Source organism: Amphibalanus amphitrite, unplaced genomic scaffold (assembly GCF_019059575.1).
Source record: "Amphibalanus amphitrite isolate SeventyFive unplaced genomic scaffold, NRLGWU_Aamphi_draft 000900F_arrow, whole genome shotgun sequence".
In the NCBI taxonomy this organism is placed as follows: domain Eukaryota; kingdom Metazoa; phylum Arthropoda; class Thecostraca; order Balanomorpha; family Balanidae; genus Amphibalanus; species Amphibalanus amphitrite.
In genome coordinates, this window is record NW_024882394.1 from 127,600 (window position 1) to 141,414 (window position 13,815).

At 47.1% G+C, this 13,815-nt stretch overlaps 1 protein-coding gene across 1 annotated transcript in view; it reads right to left on the reverse strand.

The window, feature by feature from the left end:
* The window catches only part of LOC122367848, a 33,197-nt gene extending 19,382 nt beyond the window's left edge, over positions 1-13,815 (reverse strand). The window contains exons 1-4 of the mRNA XM_043341305.1: positions 13,571-13,815; positions 6,234-6,338; positions 5,318-5,435; positions 2,224-2,335 (exon numbers count right to left, since the gene is read on the reverse strand). Of these exons, the coding sequence (XP_043197240.1) occupies positions 2,224-2,335; positions 5,318-5,435; positions 6,234-6,279 (276 nt within the window). The 5' untranslated portion in view covers positions 6,280-6,338; positions 13,571-13,815. The remainder of the gene's footprint in view (positions 1-2,223; positions 2,336-5,317; positions 5,436-6,233; positions 6,339-13,570) is intronic.

Below are 13,815 nucleotides of genomic sequence, written 5' to 3' on the forward strand. Positions count from 1 at the left end.
TTGTTCCTGTATGTTTGATGCAGTCTTGCAATGCAATCCAGCCATCCAAGAAACTTCGCGCGAGACGTTTTCTTGGATGGTTTTCTTGGATAGCTTGATTTCATCGAGGGCTTCTGTTTTAAAGAAAATTTGTAAGCTTTGCTGAACTGTTGAGCAATTAGAACTATGATTAGAACTGCCAGTATTTCAGTATTTAACGTGTAGTTAATGTTACTGTGCTTTATTTATGCATATTTCGACCTTTTTTAAGCAAATAACGAACGATATTAACGAACGATTCTTTCGGCGCGCAATTTACATGTTTTTCACACGCTGACATTGTTAAAGCGCATTCTGTCTACCTCTCAGCCCGAGACGTTATCCGCCAGCCTCACGCTTCGACGACATGTTCATCAGCGCGACACGCGACAGAACGAGCTGCTGAATGTGCCTACCATTAGATCAGAATCCGGTAGGAGACGCTTTTTATACTCAGCCGTGACCGCTTTTAATGACTTACCACAAACGATTCGCGACCTAGGCCTGAGCCCATTTAAAAGAGAGCTGCGGAGGTATTTGCTCCAGCAACAGACCGATGCCGGCTAGTGACGACCCGCTCGCGGGAAGTGTGATTGGGTGTGAGTTTGTGAGAATGAATTCGTGTACGATGTGTGTGACCAACTATCCTTATTTTTTAATTGTGACCCTGATCCTAGAATAGCCACGCTTGTGTGGAATGGGTCTATGATGTGAAATAAATAAATAAATAAATAGATATTAAGAAACATACAGGAAATAATATCTAGGACTCTACCGCGACGAAATATTTCTATCTCGAGTTTTCAAAGAATTTCATGCACTCGGCCAAGGCCTCGTGCATGAAATCCTTTGAAAACTCTCGATAGAAATATTTCGTTTTCGCGGTATCGTCCAAGAATGTATACCGGGTGGCCCAGAAAAAACGTTCCCAATTTTAAATTAATATTTCTCAGAAAGTGATAAAGATACAGCATTGAAACTTCTAATAGTTAATGCGGCATATATTTCCTGCAAATGGTATGATTTTTATGTTATTCGGTCAATTACTTTTTAAACGCTTCGTGTTTCTAGCAAGCCATGTAAAAATCACTTTTTTGCTCAGATGTTTACTAAAAATGTGAGTGAACGGGCCACTTCCATCTCGGCACCACGGCCTGCAGCCATGACTGCTACTGGCAAGTGGCAACTAGTCTCATTGATGGCTCAGGCCTCAGGGTCACACATTCCCTCTAGCTTTTTTTCCTTATTGGGTCGATTTACTGTTTGATCTTCTTGAAGGGAGGGCGATCAGCAGTAACCCATGCACCGTGCCACTCCTCTTCGAAACAGGACTTGTGTTGAAACGAATGACATCCATTAACACAATTTTGGCTTAGCATTTGAATATTTGGCACATAAGTGGGGCAAAAATATTTAAAATAACAACACACGTGCTGGTATCATTCACGTGTTCCATTTATTATTATTTTTTCTAACTATACGTCTAAACCAATCATTACTACCGTTCAACAACGGCAAAAAAAGCAAAAACGTCTTACTTAATTCAACATAAGATTGCTGGCTTGAAAATGATGGTACAGTGTTATAATTTGGTATACCAATGCGCAAAGAAGTGACGCAAACTTGATGAAAATTTTGGCTCGTTATTTGCACTCGAATTTGAGATATAGGTCTCCAAAGTTCGGAACGTTTTTTTTGGGCCACCCGGTATTATTGACTTCAATCACGAGCTACGACGCTGACTGATGTTGAAAATCGCAGAGACAGAGAGCGTGCATCTGCTCTGATGGAGCGAGCAAAGGCGGACGATCAGACGGAATGGTATGCGGAGTCAATCGAAGAAATTGAACGAAACTAAACGCTGGACTAAATAAATTGAAGATTGCTGGTGCCTTTCAATTAACTACGAATGGAATTTTTCAAAAAAGACAGCCAAAGAAAAATGGATGAGAGAGAGAGAAAGAGAGAGAGAGAGAGAGAAAGAGAGAGAGAGGGAGAGAGAGAGAGAGGAGAGAGAGAGAGAGAGAGAGAGAGAGAGAGAGAGAGAGAGAGAGAGAGAGAGAGAGAGAGAGAGAGAGAGAGAGAGAGAGAGAGAGAGAGAGAGAGAGAGAGAGAAATAGAGAAAGAATAACAAAGGTTAAAGAAACTCTCCTAAATTCACGTATCAAGCCCCGAACAGGTGAAAGTGCGAACGTTAGCTCTTACCTGATCTCCAACGCGGAAGTGTTGACCGAGAGGAACACGATGGAAATTATCTCTAGTGACGGCTGTTAGGATGTGCCGAGTCGAGTTGGCATCAAGGCGCACCCAGCTAAAGCTGTAGAAAGACAGGCAAGGTGATAATGTCATCTGTGGGTTCTAAAAAGCGATTGCGACGGCAGATACGTATCTGTAAAAGCTAAGAAATTCTCGGTGTTTCTGCAGGATTTTCAGATATTCACTGTGCGTGGATACTGTGCCGCATGGCTTCAGTGCACTGCGGGATAGCCGGCTCTTTGGATTGTAAAAGGAATGGTACGGTGTCTGTACTTTGCTATTTGATTTAAGGAACACACACTGTTGGTTGACATGTATAGCGTCGACCCTTGTGCGGGATGTGGGCGTCAAGCAGATAAGCACCAGCACAGATAATCATAGGTGCATTTCTTTTTCAAATGTACCTACCTACATTGTGCACTGTGCTGTCTGATGAAGTCTGCGTTAAATCATAAGACACAATTAGAAATAAAAAGACTTAATTTCCATTCTTTCGTCTGGCTAGCCATTTCCACCAAATGATGAGCCTTTTTAGCCCTCATATCTTCACCGCAAATTACACTGAAGATCCACCATGGCCATTATCAACGACAATCAAATGAATCAGCCAGAAAACATCGCCGGAACGGTTCATCGGCAGCTATTTCAGGAGGGCTATGATCCCTTCATCAGAGAAAGAGCAGTGCAGGCCCATCTGGTCGCTATCCCCGGCAGTTCTATATCATCCCAGCAGCCGCCGCCGCCGTCTGCGACGCCAGTTGTTTGCAGTGGGTCGTGGGCAGCGGCGAAGAGCCATGGTTGAGTATCGTGGGGGACAGCAGAGGACCATAGACTACGGCTGAGGGCTGTGAGTCTTGATTGAGTGCCGTGAGGGTAAGGACAGTGTGGCCAAAACTGAGGATTGTGGGGTCGTGACTGAGTACTTGGATGTGTGGATCACGACTAAGGGGCAGTGGGTCGGCTCGGCCCGTTCCGTCATCGCCAACGGTCCTATCCGCCAATGGTGGCACTGCCAGTCTACAGCGTCTAATGGACCCATTCTCTCTGAAGGGTGCACTCCGCTGCACACAAGCGAAGTCCTTTGAGGCAGTGCGGGCGTCCTGGGCACTCGACGGGCGTACCGAACACTCAAGGGCCCCCGGCGCCCGGGCGGCGGCGCCCGGGCCAGCCCGGTGGAACGCCCCTGGCCAGTGACCGAACGAATCTGCCCGACTGCTAGCGATGTCCTGTGAGTGTTGACGCCTCTCCAACGGCGAGTGGTCGCTACCGGGCGAGATAAAATCGTCAAAGCGTAGGTGTCGTCCCATAAACGGACCCATGATGGCATTGTGGGGGAGAGGCCTGTGGAACAGGATCCCTAGATCCGCTTCAGAGGTAAATTGGGTCAACGTGAAGCAGCCATAACCAACTCCAACATATAACGGCTGAGTATTTTGAGCCACAGAGGCAAGCGAGACACAAAGGTGGGTGTTATGGATTCAGAAGCAGAATGTTTGAAACTGTGCTGTTGATTTTATGTTTGTTGCAGTGCAAGCTGCGTGTATTGTTTAGGATGAAATGCATTGCACCTATAGTATTACTGAATATCGTTATTTTCCATGTGTTTCCCAGCCAGCCCGTCTTTCTGAGGCAACCCTTTCTGCCACAGCCTGCAATGTCAGATTCCTGGCCACATTTCCTCTCCTATGTCGCAGCCTCTCTCTCTCTCTCTCTCTCTCTCTCTCTCTCTCTCTCTCTCTCTCTCTCTCTCTCTCTCTCTCTCTCTCTCTCTCTCTCTCTCTCTCTCTCTCTCTCTCTCTCTCTCTCTCTCTCTCCCACACCGCGGACCGACAGGACGCATAGCGGACAAAGACTGATCGGTCGCCGCCGTCACTTTGACAAATGGACGCCGACAGTGACCTCACTGGCCAATAGGACTATTCCATTACCCAGCATAGGGCGCCGGTCGCCCGGAATGTCGAGTCAATCCTTTTCTCATGGACTACAGAGGCAGCGACGAGGGAATATGAGACGGAAGAGGTGATGGAAGGAGCCCGTGCTGCTGCATGGTTGAACTGAACTCAAGTGAATGGGGAAAGAAAACTGAGTACGTCGTGCAGTGATATTCAATCCAGCCCTGCTGCCAGGTCCAGTCTGCCAGTGCAGCGCAGCTGACAGCTCATATACATGGGGCCGAGGATGAGCGGAAAGTGGATTCACTTCGCTTTTCTCTGTTTGACGACCTTGAATAATGAATATGTAAGTAGCTAGCAATACACCTCTAGTTTGCAGTGCTAGGTGTGAAATTGCGGAAAATAGTTCACGACTATGATGAATCATTAAGCACTTACAGGGATTAAAAAGAACTTGGTATCGCCCAATAAACTGACTCGTATCCTCTAAGAATTCCCCTGACAAATAAATTCACTTCTTTGGTGGGTGGGCTTTCGGCTAGTGGGCGACACCGATCAATAATTTCCGTTCCGAGAGACGGCGCAGGTGGCTAGGGCGACCACCGAAAACAGGTCGGATAACTTCCCTATCTCGGCGCCGGCGACTCACGCGGCCAACTTCGAGCGACAAGTAGAACTTGTATGGTTAACTTTGATCTCCGACGACCAGAAACGGATGATCGGGCGACGCGGTACCTAAATTTAAATACACGCAGGGAAGCATTACACCTGTCTGAGAATTATTGATATTGTGTTATGATATTCATAAATCAGCGGTTTACAAATATGAATTTATATCTTAATAGTATACATATTCTTAAGTTTTCTCCTATCAATTATTTCGATTTAGGCTGGCAATATGAAGCAGCTGCTCTTGTCACCTCAAGCAATTTTCCGCTAACATTTAGCAGCGATTTCCCAGATGCTACGATGATTGAATTTTCAATACAGCCTCACCGAATGAGACAAAATTGGTGTAATAAAGTTATATCAAAGGAACGAAAGGCCAGCAGGCAGCAAGTCAGTTGTAAGTAATATGTCAGTTCTCTTCGATGTCACTCAGAAATGATTATTTCTACGGCTTAATCTTACACTCATACAAAGAAACATACCTGAGTAGGTCTCCGCCTTCGTAAGACGCGAGGCGGCAAAGCAGGTAGTTATTACCTCGCCACTTTTCTGGCTGCACTGAGAGATCCCGAGATGTAGTCGACCCAGCGGCACTCAGCACTGAAACCAATGAAATGTACTAATAATCAGCCGGGCGCACATACCGGTGAACATTTTAAACGTTGACATATTTAAACTATTGCATGTTGTCGCCTCTGCCACAAAGTATTTGCATTTAAAAGCGAACCATGTGAATAATTGTGTTGAATGTTGATGACTGGTTTACCATTACACACTTTCTTATAAACAAATAACCCACTTGAAATTTTTTAGTCAATAAATACCGCACCTAATTTTATCATCTGCCACAAGAAGAAAAGAGCGCAGATTTGTCACACGTCATCCCAATCAGTTTCAGCGAATAACTGACTTTATTTTCAGCATAGCAAGCCGTCTGACACCAGACAAAACATGAATCTACTTCACGATTCCGCATACATATCCCCTGGCTCTTCCGTCTGCCAGAGACTCCGTCTGTCTCCTCGACAATTGCTATTCATGGCCTCCAACCGGCGACACCTCCCCTGAGACAAGATCTCACTCTATCCGACCAATCTGTCTGGGCACCAATCTGACCGAGCTGGTGCCGGCGGTGCGCGGTCGCTGGAGGGATTGTTTGTCCGCCCTAGACATGATCCGGGCTCCCCGACCAATATGGTGACATGACCGGGGGAGACCCTGATTAATACAATGACCTGGCTTGAGATAACCAAATCGAAACGGTGACATGACCCTGGACTCCCTGGCCAATATGGCGACAGTCCCAGAACTCCCTCATGGCCAATGCGAAAAAGTGACCCGCGACTTCCGACCCATTACGTTAACACTGACCCGGGAGACACACGGACCAGTACTCACCGCAAATAATCAGCAGAAGTCGTAGCCCCACGCAGCGTCTGAACATGGTGGCAGGATGATGACCAGGGCTGGAACAGGCGCTAGAGCTGCAGCAACTCCAGCCAGCTGTCCAAAGATGGAGGGTCAAATTAGTTCCACGTGGCTGGGAGAGCGAACAGAGCGGTCTTGAAATATAGCCTACTTTAAGTTCGTTGTTTCGCTATCACCGATGTTTAATAAGGTCGTATCTGTTCTGTCTATTTCTTTTTCGATGTAATAAACAAAGAAATATGAAGCAGGCAGAGACAATGTATTACTATAACAAACCGGCGAATTGAATAGAAGGAGTTCAGTTTACTTCGGGAGGCAAAATTATGGAAATCAAGATTAGCTGGGAATGTGAAAGGATACATACAATGACGCATTCTGAATGAATGCGTCATGAATGCATTCTGTAAAGTACACGAATGAACACTCCAAAAGAATAAACCGTTGATTTCGCACACGAGCATCTAACATCCTCAATCTCAAACTCTGTTCCTCTGTGATCCAATGTGGCATAAATGCGATAAGATCCGACAATCTCTCCCGACGGGCCGGAGGAACGGTCTGGACGGCAAACAACCTAATTGGATGTATTGTATTAACATTGTATTGTATTAACATTAAATGTCCGTCCGTGTTCCCACAGTTTTTCAGGACATTTTAAACATGGCAGTGTACACGGCAGTAATGTAAACACAAATTTCCACACAGATGTACACGGCAAGGTGCCAACGTACGGTAACATACACTACATGGCGCACAGCAAGGCACAGAGTACACACTACACATTACACAGTAAACGCGATCCGTGATACTATCCCTGAGCAAGTGAGCTGGTATGGTTCACGCGTTTTTGCACCTAAGTTTTTTCCTGAATTCTTTTTCTGACGCTGTTTGTGTAGTTTCTATTGGAAGTCGATTCCATTCAGTTGCGGCTCTGTACGGGAAAGATCGTTGTGTAATAGACAGACGCACATTTGGAAGGTGGAGCCGATTGGTACATGCCAGGCGGGTCACTCGAGTGGTTATGTCTGATCTTTGGTGAAACATCCTTTTTAGAGCTTTGGGGGCGTCGCAGTTATTCAAAGCGCGAAATACTTTTAAACAATCACGCTCCTTAATGAGCTCTTCAATTGTTGGCCACTGAAGCGCACTTAGGGTGGGTGTAATGTGCTCATGGCGGCGTGTTCCGGTTACTACACGGGCTGCGAAGTTTATTACTTTCTGAACGCGAGATATTTGGTTTTTGCAGGCCCCACCCCAAACTGGCAAGCAGTACAATATCTGGGAAAAGACGTGTGCCTGGATAATCAGAATAAGAGCCTCGGCAGAAAAGTGACGCCGGAACCTGTTTAAGGACGATAGAATAGAGTAGCAGCGTCGTAAAACTTCTGTAACGTGTTTTTGCCAGGATAACGTTTGGTCTATTTTCACTCCCAATACTTTAATGTTGTCTGAAGGTTCAAGCGAACTTTCACAGAAGTCAAGTTTGAAATCAGAGACTCTCTGCAAAGCTGATGATGTGCCTATTAGAATGAAATCAGTTTTGGCTACCTTCATTTTGAATGAGTTGGTAGTGAACCATGTCTGCACTGAGGCCATGGAAGATTCCAAACGCCTTTTGAACTGGATGAGACTTTCGTTGTCTGTCGGCGAGCTGTCCAAAAGCTGAGTGTCATCTGCATAGCATATAACGCGGCCATGAGGTATACAATTTGGTAGGTCAGCAGTGACTAGACTGAAGAGAACAGGTCCCAGGATTGATCCTTGTGGGACACCGAATTTCACGGGAAGAACCTCAGAACCACCTCGAACCATTTGACCACGACCGCTCAGATAACTTTTGAACCAGTGTGATGGGACGCCGTGCCACGCTAGTTTCATCAAAAGAATTTCATGATTGACGCTGTCGAACGCTTTGCTCAGGTCTATTGCTGTTATTGAAGCAATGTGGCCCCTATCGATTTGATCAGTAGTCCAGGCAATGGTCTCGAGGATGGCGTCTTCCGTTGAATGGCCCTTGCGGTAAGCGTACTGGCTGTTACCTAGTAAGTCATTTTCTTTGAGATAGTGGGTTAATTGGTTGCACACGACACGCTCAGTGATTTTCGACATGACTGGCAGAAGTGAAATTGGACGATAGTTGCTAGCGCGACTGTGATCACCATTCTTATGTAAAGGAACTACACACGCTATTTTCCACTTTTCTGGAAATATGCCGCTTGATATTGAAGTGTTAATGATATGAAGGAGCAGCGGACCGATCACAGCAAAACAACGACGAATGGCCAGGATGGGGACGCCATCCAGTCCGACAGCTTTCGAATTGCTCATCAGACGCACCGCTGTTGACAGCTCAGGTAGAGTAGCGGGCTGAAGCTCAAAGCTTGTGGCACACACCACAGGGGGACGTATCTGGGGATCGACATACGTGTCATCCTGTCTGCGAGGTAAGAGTTCTGCTGCAATGTTAGAGCCTACATTCGCAAAATACGCATTAAACATGTCGGCCTGTTTTGAATCAAGGTTGTTATCTAGACAGTTGCCGCTCGTGTTTTTTACATACTGATTAAACTTCTTCCAAAAGCCACTGAAGTTCTTGCGCATTAATTCGTTACATAGAAAGTCTTTCCGTGCACGTGCTAATTTGCTTTTAACACTGTTGTGAAGTCTTCTGAAGGTCACGTGTCGGTCTGCGGTGCGGAGGTTCAGCCAGTCCTTTTTAGCTTGGTCTCGCTTCGTCATCAGGTCACGCAGTTCACTGGAGAGCCATGGACAGCCACGTTTTCTATTTGTGCGTACATTTTCCATGGGACAGTGCCGGTCTATGACCTCGTTCCAGACGCGCATGAATTTTTCAAGCTTGCTATTGACATCAGCGGTCTCTAACATCTCACTCCAGTCCGCTAGCAAAAGATCCAGACAAACTGCGTTCCAGTCCGTTTTGTGCCAACGCCTGGTATGAAGAGTCCTTGATTTTTTCCGCGGTTTGGGTATTTTCACGACACACGTCACCGGCTGATGATCACTGAGTGAGTCGTCTAATACGCTGACAGCTGCATGGAGATCTGGCAGACTGGTTATAATGTGGTCGAGAATTGACGGACGTGGAAACAGATGTGTTGGCTCTTTAACCAGTTGATTGAGGTTGAGCTCAGCCAGAAGCTGCTCATATCTTATTACCCCAGCGCCATCTCTGGTGGATAGATCGATGTTCATGTCCCCGAGCAGGACCACTGGCTGTCCTTTCGATAGTGCTTCTTGTAGTTGAGTTCTGAGGGAGTCCAGGAAGTCTGTAACGGAGCTGTCTGGAGGCCGGTAAATGACGCCAAGAACAAGAGACCGACCGTGACTGGTGACAGACAGCCAGAGTGCGTCGGTTACCGGATCGGTATTATGAATTTTCAAAAGCGAAATTTTTATTGAGTCACGGTAGATGATAGCAACTCCACCTCCTCGTATCACTGAGCTACCACGCCTTGGCTTGCTTCGGTCAGCCCGGAGGACGGCATAGCCGGGAAAGACTAGAAAGTCCGTTCTTATACTTTCCGTTAAAAATGTTTCTGACAGACATAAAATATCAATCTGTTTTGATTCCAGGAAAGCGTTGATTTGTTCCAATTTCGCAGTCATCGACCGTATGTTCAGATGAGTGATGATCATTTGAGGGCGGGCCGGGACCCCAGCCGTCCGCGTCTGCTCCGTTGACAGCCGTGTTGGACGGCGCAGAGTCCTGTTGTCAGCGGACGGCCGGAGTGGACGCTCTACACGGCGGGGTAGCTCCCCAGCGTCCGGAGCGGTCAGCTGGTCACCGCTCGCTCTCCCCTTGGCGCGGCGGACTCGCCACCCGCCACGGCATCCGCGGTGGGCGGGCCGGCGGGCCCCGTCGCCTCGGGAGCGCCCGGCATGTTGACTTTAGCCGGGCGACGTCCCCTGACCGTTGGGCCTCCCTCCGGCGGCTCCGGTTGTCATGGTTACCGGTAGGGGAGACGGATTTGAGCTGCTACTCCGCGCGGAAGTACGCGTCGGAAAGAAAGTAGTTCCCAAAAAATTGTGCAGAACTTCCCGTAGAAATGTAGAAAAGCAGTCCTGTTTCACATTTAAGGTTCGACAGTGATTTGCGGCACAGGAAGACACTTGGATTTAGTCTATTTCTTCAAGTTGGTTAACCGTTCTGTCAGGGTCTAGCTTGAAACGTCGCAATTCGATGATGCGTATTATTCCTGGAAACTTGCTTATTTCCGGTGCCAGGTAGAACTTACGGCTCTTCTGTTGGTGTCCGGCGATGCGTCTGATGATAACGAGCACGCACACACTGATTTCACGAGGTGTAATGCCTTTTTTCCGTTAACCCGCGCCCTGCTGGGGGGGGGGTGTTTGAACACCCCCCCCCTTGTGGTTTTTCGCGAATATCTCAAAAACGGCGGCGCGGAGCGCCGCCGTTTTTGGTACACCTTATCATACATCAATTCTACACATGTTGTGAAAATTTCAGACCAAGGTCATTCAAGGTCAGGTCACCAGGTCACTTGAAGTGACCTCACCTCATAAAAAGTTTCAAGGTCTGTCATAGCTACACCGAGTGACCGATCGCTTTGAAACTTTCAGCGATTGCTAAGAGCAACAGCATGTACAAAATGTATATCTCAGAATTTTTATATCGATGACCTAAGGTCAGGTCAATTTTGCGACCTCCCCATTATAAGTCAATGGGAGAAAATTGAAATGCGCCTCTTTTGGACGAAAGACATTATAAACACTCCCAAACACTGAATTACAAGTGGTTTAGACACACTGAACATGAAAATGGTGTCCGTGACCCCTGTTTATGCCCTGAGGTCATCTAAGGTCACGAATGGTATCTAACAGTTTTTCGCAAATAACTTTTGATAGAGGCATGCTAGAGCGATGAAAACGCCTTAGATGTGTTCAGATCGACGATACGGATCGACTGATATGCAACATGACCCTTTCCGGTCAGGTCATGACCTTGACCTGAGGTCAAATTTTCAGGTTGACCTTTCAAGGTCAAGTTATAGTTCATTCGATGCGTCTTGACGAGAGAAACACGATGCCGGTAAAAGTAAGCTCGTACAAGGCTTGGGTCAAAAGTTATTGCAGAAAAACTGTTTCCGAAAAAAATCGGCTATTTTTGCAGTTTTTGCCCCCTGCAGGCAAAACCGTTGACGTTAGGTCAAATCTGAGAGAATTACTCAGAAAGGGCGTTAATAGGGCTATCGAATGCGCTTTTCCGCGGCGCTGTAGCTCTATTGGTTCCCGAGTTATGCGTTGGCTTCTTGGAAATTGTCGACATTCGACCTGGAAATCGGCGAAATTTTGCCTTCAATGACCTCTGGTGACCTGACCTTTGACCTGACCAAAAAATTGACCGAAGTGATTTCGTCATTATTTTTGACGCTCTTTCGAACGCCGCCTTCCGCGTATCGCTACGTGGCCCAGGAGCCGAGTTAGAAGGGGGGGGTGTTCAAACACCCCCCCCCCCAGCAGGGCGTGGAAATCCAGGACCCCCAGCTGGGCGCGGGTTAAGAGAGAAGAAAAACAAGGGAGCGGCCGGGGGTCGCCTGTCTAGCGCGCGCGCTTTATATCAAACAAGAACTTTTTTCAGAGCGTAGCGGTAACCGTCTGTCGATTAAATTGAATTAGTGTTAGCTCTCCAGTTCACGGCACTTCAATGGAGATTACTTGATTGCTAGTTGGACTGGAATCAAAAGTTAACCTTTGGTCCATTACACTAAACTAAATTCTTCCAATGGGCGCATTTATTGATTCCCACTGCGTTGATACTGACATGCTGAATAACTAGCTGCACCGCTAGCCTTTTTCTTTCACAACGGAACAACGGGCACCTATTTTCTAACTTAGTTTTTAGTTTTAAAGCAAAGAAAAAAGTAATCGGCATTTCATTTGAAAGGTGGAGACCCTGCTACTAAACAACTTCTTAACCCGCGCACCGACGGGGGTCTGCGCCAACTTCGCACCGACGCGACGGGGGGGGGGGGGGGGGCGGATGACCGCCCCCCCCCCCTGAGATCTCGAGAACGAAGCAAGATAGCGACAAGCGGTAAACGGCATCGGATACGCACGGTCAAGATCTACAATTTTTACTAAGGTCATTTTCAGGTCAGGTAAAAGATGACGTCACAGGGGTCGAAAAAGTCAAAATGGCGGCGCTAGATATGGAGAGAGTTTTTCTCGAATAACTTTCGAATTAGTCAAGATAGGAACAAACTAAGGGCATCATCGTGATCCTCTCGTCAATCCGCATCGAATGATACATATGTTGACCTCGAAAGGTCAAGGTCAAAGGTTGACCTCAGGTCACGTGACCTCGAGGTCAACATGTATATCATTCGATGCGTCTTGACGAGCTGAACACAATGAGACCATCCACGCGGCTGTATCTTGTTCCTGTACGGAGTTATTGGCCAAAAACCTTTGGTGACCTTTGATGACGTCACATGACCTCACAGCTGCCCAACAGCAAAACAGACCTCAAGGTAGCAAAGGTTGATCGTATATGAAGTCATGTATGGTATATGGGGCCATTCCGACCCGTTTTAGTGGTAAAAACAGGGAGTTGATTTTTCCCCCATTGACTTATAATGGGGAGGTCGCGAAATTGACCTGACCTTAGGTCACCGACATCAAAATTCCGAGATATACAAATTGTAGCTACTAATGACCTAATAACATCCTGCGACTTTCAAAGGCCTCCGACATCTACTGTAGCTCTGGCACGGTGACAAAGTTGCAAAAAAGTGACTTGAGGTTGGGTCATTCAAAGTGAGCTGGTGACCTGACCTTGAAAGGTAGGAGGTTCAAACTTGCACACCATGTGTAAAATTGATGAGGGAATAGTCATACCAAATTTCGTGGCGCTACGCGCCGCGGTTTTCCCGCTATTCGCGGAAAACCTCAGGGGGGGGCGGATATCCGCCCCCCGTCGGTGCGCGGGTTAATTTCACAGGCACCAAACGGATCAAACGGACCAAATAGGTGTTCAATGTTCCGTCTTGAAAAGAACTAACCCTTGGTCTGACTTATGACAACCGCAAAAAAAAAACAGTGAACGGGAACCACTGTGTAAGAAAGAATTGAAAGCGGTGCATACTACAGTGTCTATCGTTAAATTGTTGCACACAGCACAACCTACTTTTCTTTCTCATCGATATTAACACCTCTTTTATTTCAAAGTTATAGCGGTCACGATCCTTTTGTATGCAAACGTAAATCGCAGCATAGACTGAAAGCAAAAACAAAACGGCATAGCAGATATACAAGTTAAATCATACCTGGTATCAGCTCTAAATCCTTTACGTGGGCATCTTCCTTTCATCTGAGTTGAGCAGCTCCAGGCCCTACTTCATCGGAACAAAAAGGTCCATTAGTCTTTTTCCTGGCAGCGCGAGTTTTCCAAGCCCGGTAATCATGTAGCCGTCAGACTGTCCACCGTCCAACGCCCACCGCCCACCGTCCACTGTCCGCCGTCCACCGTCCGCCGTCCACCGCTCGCCGTCCACCTCTCGCCGCTCCCCTC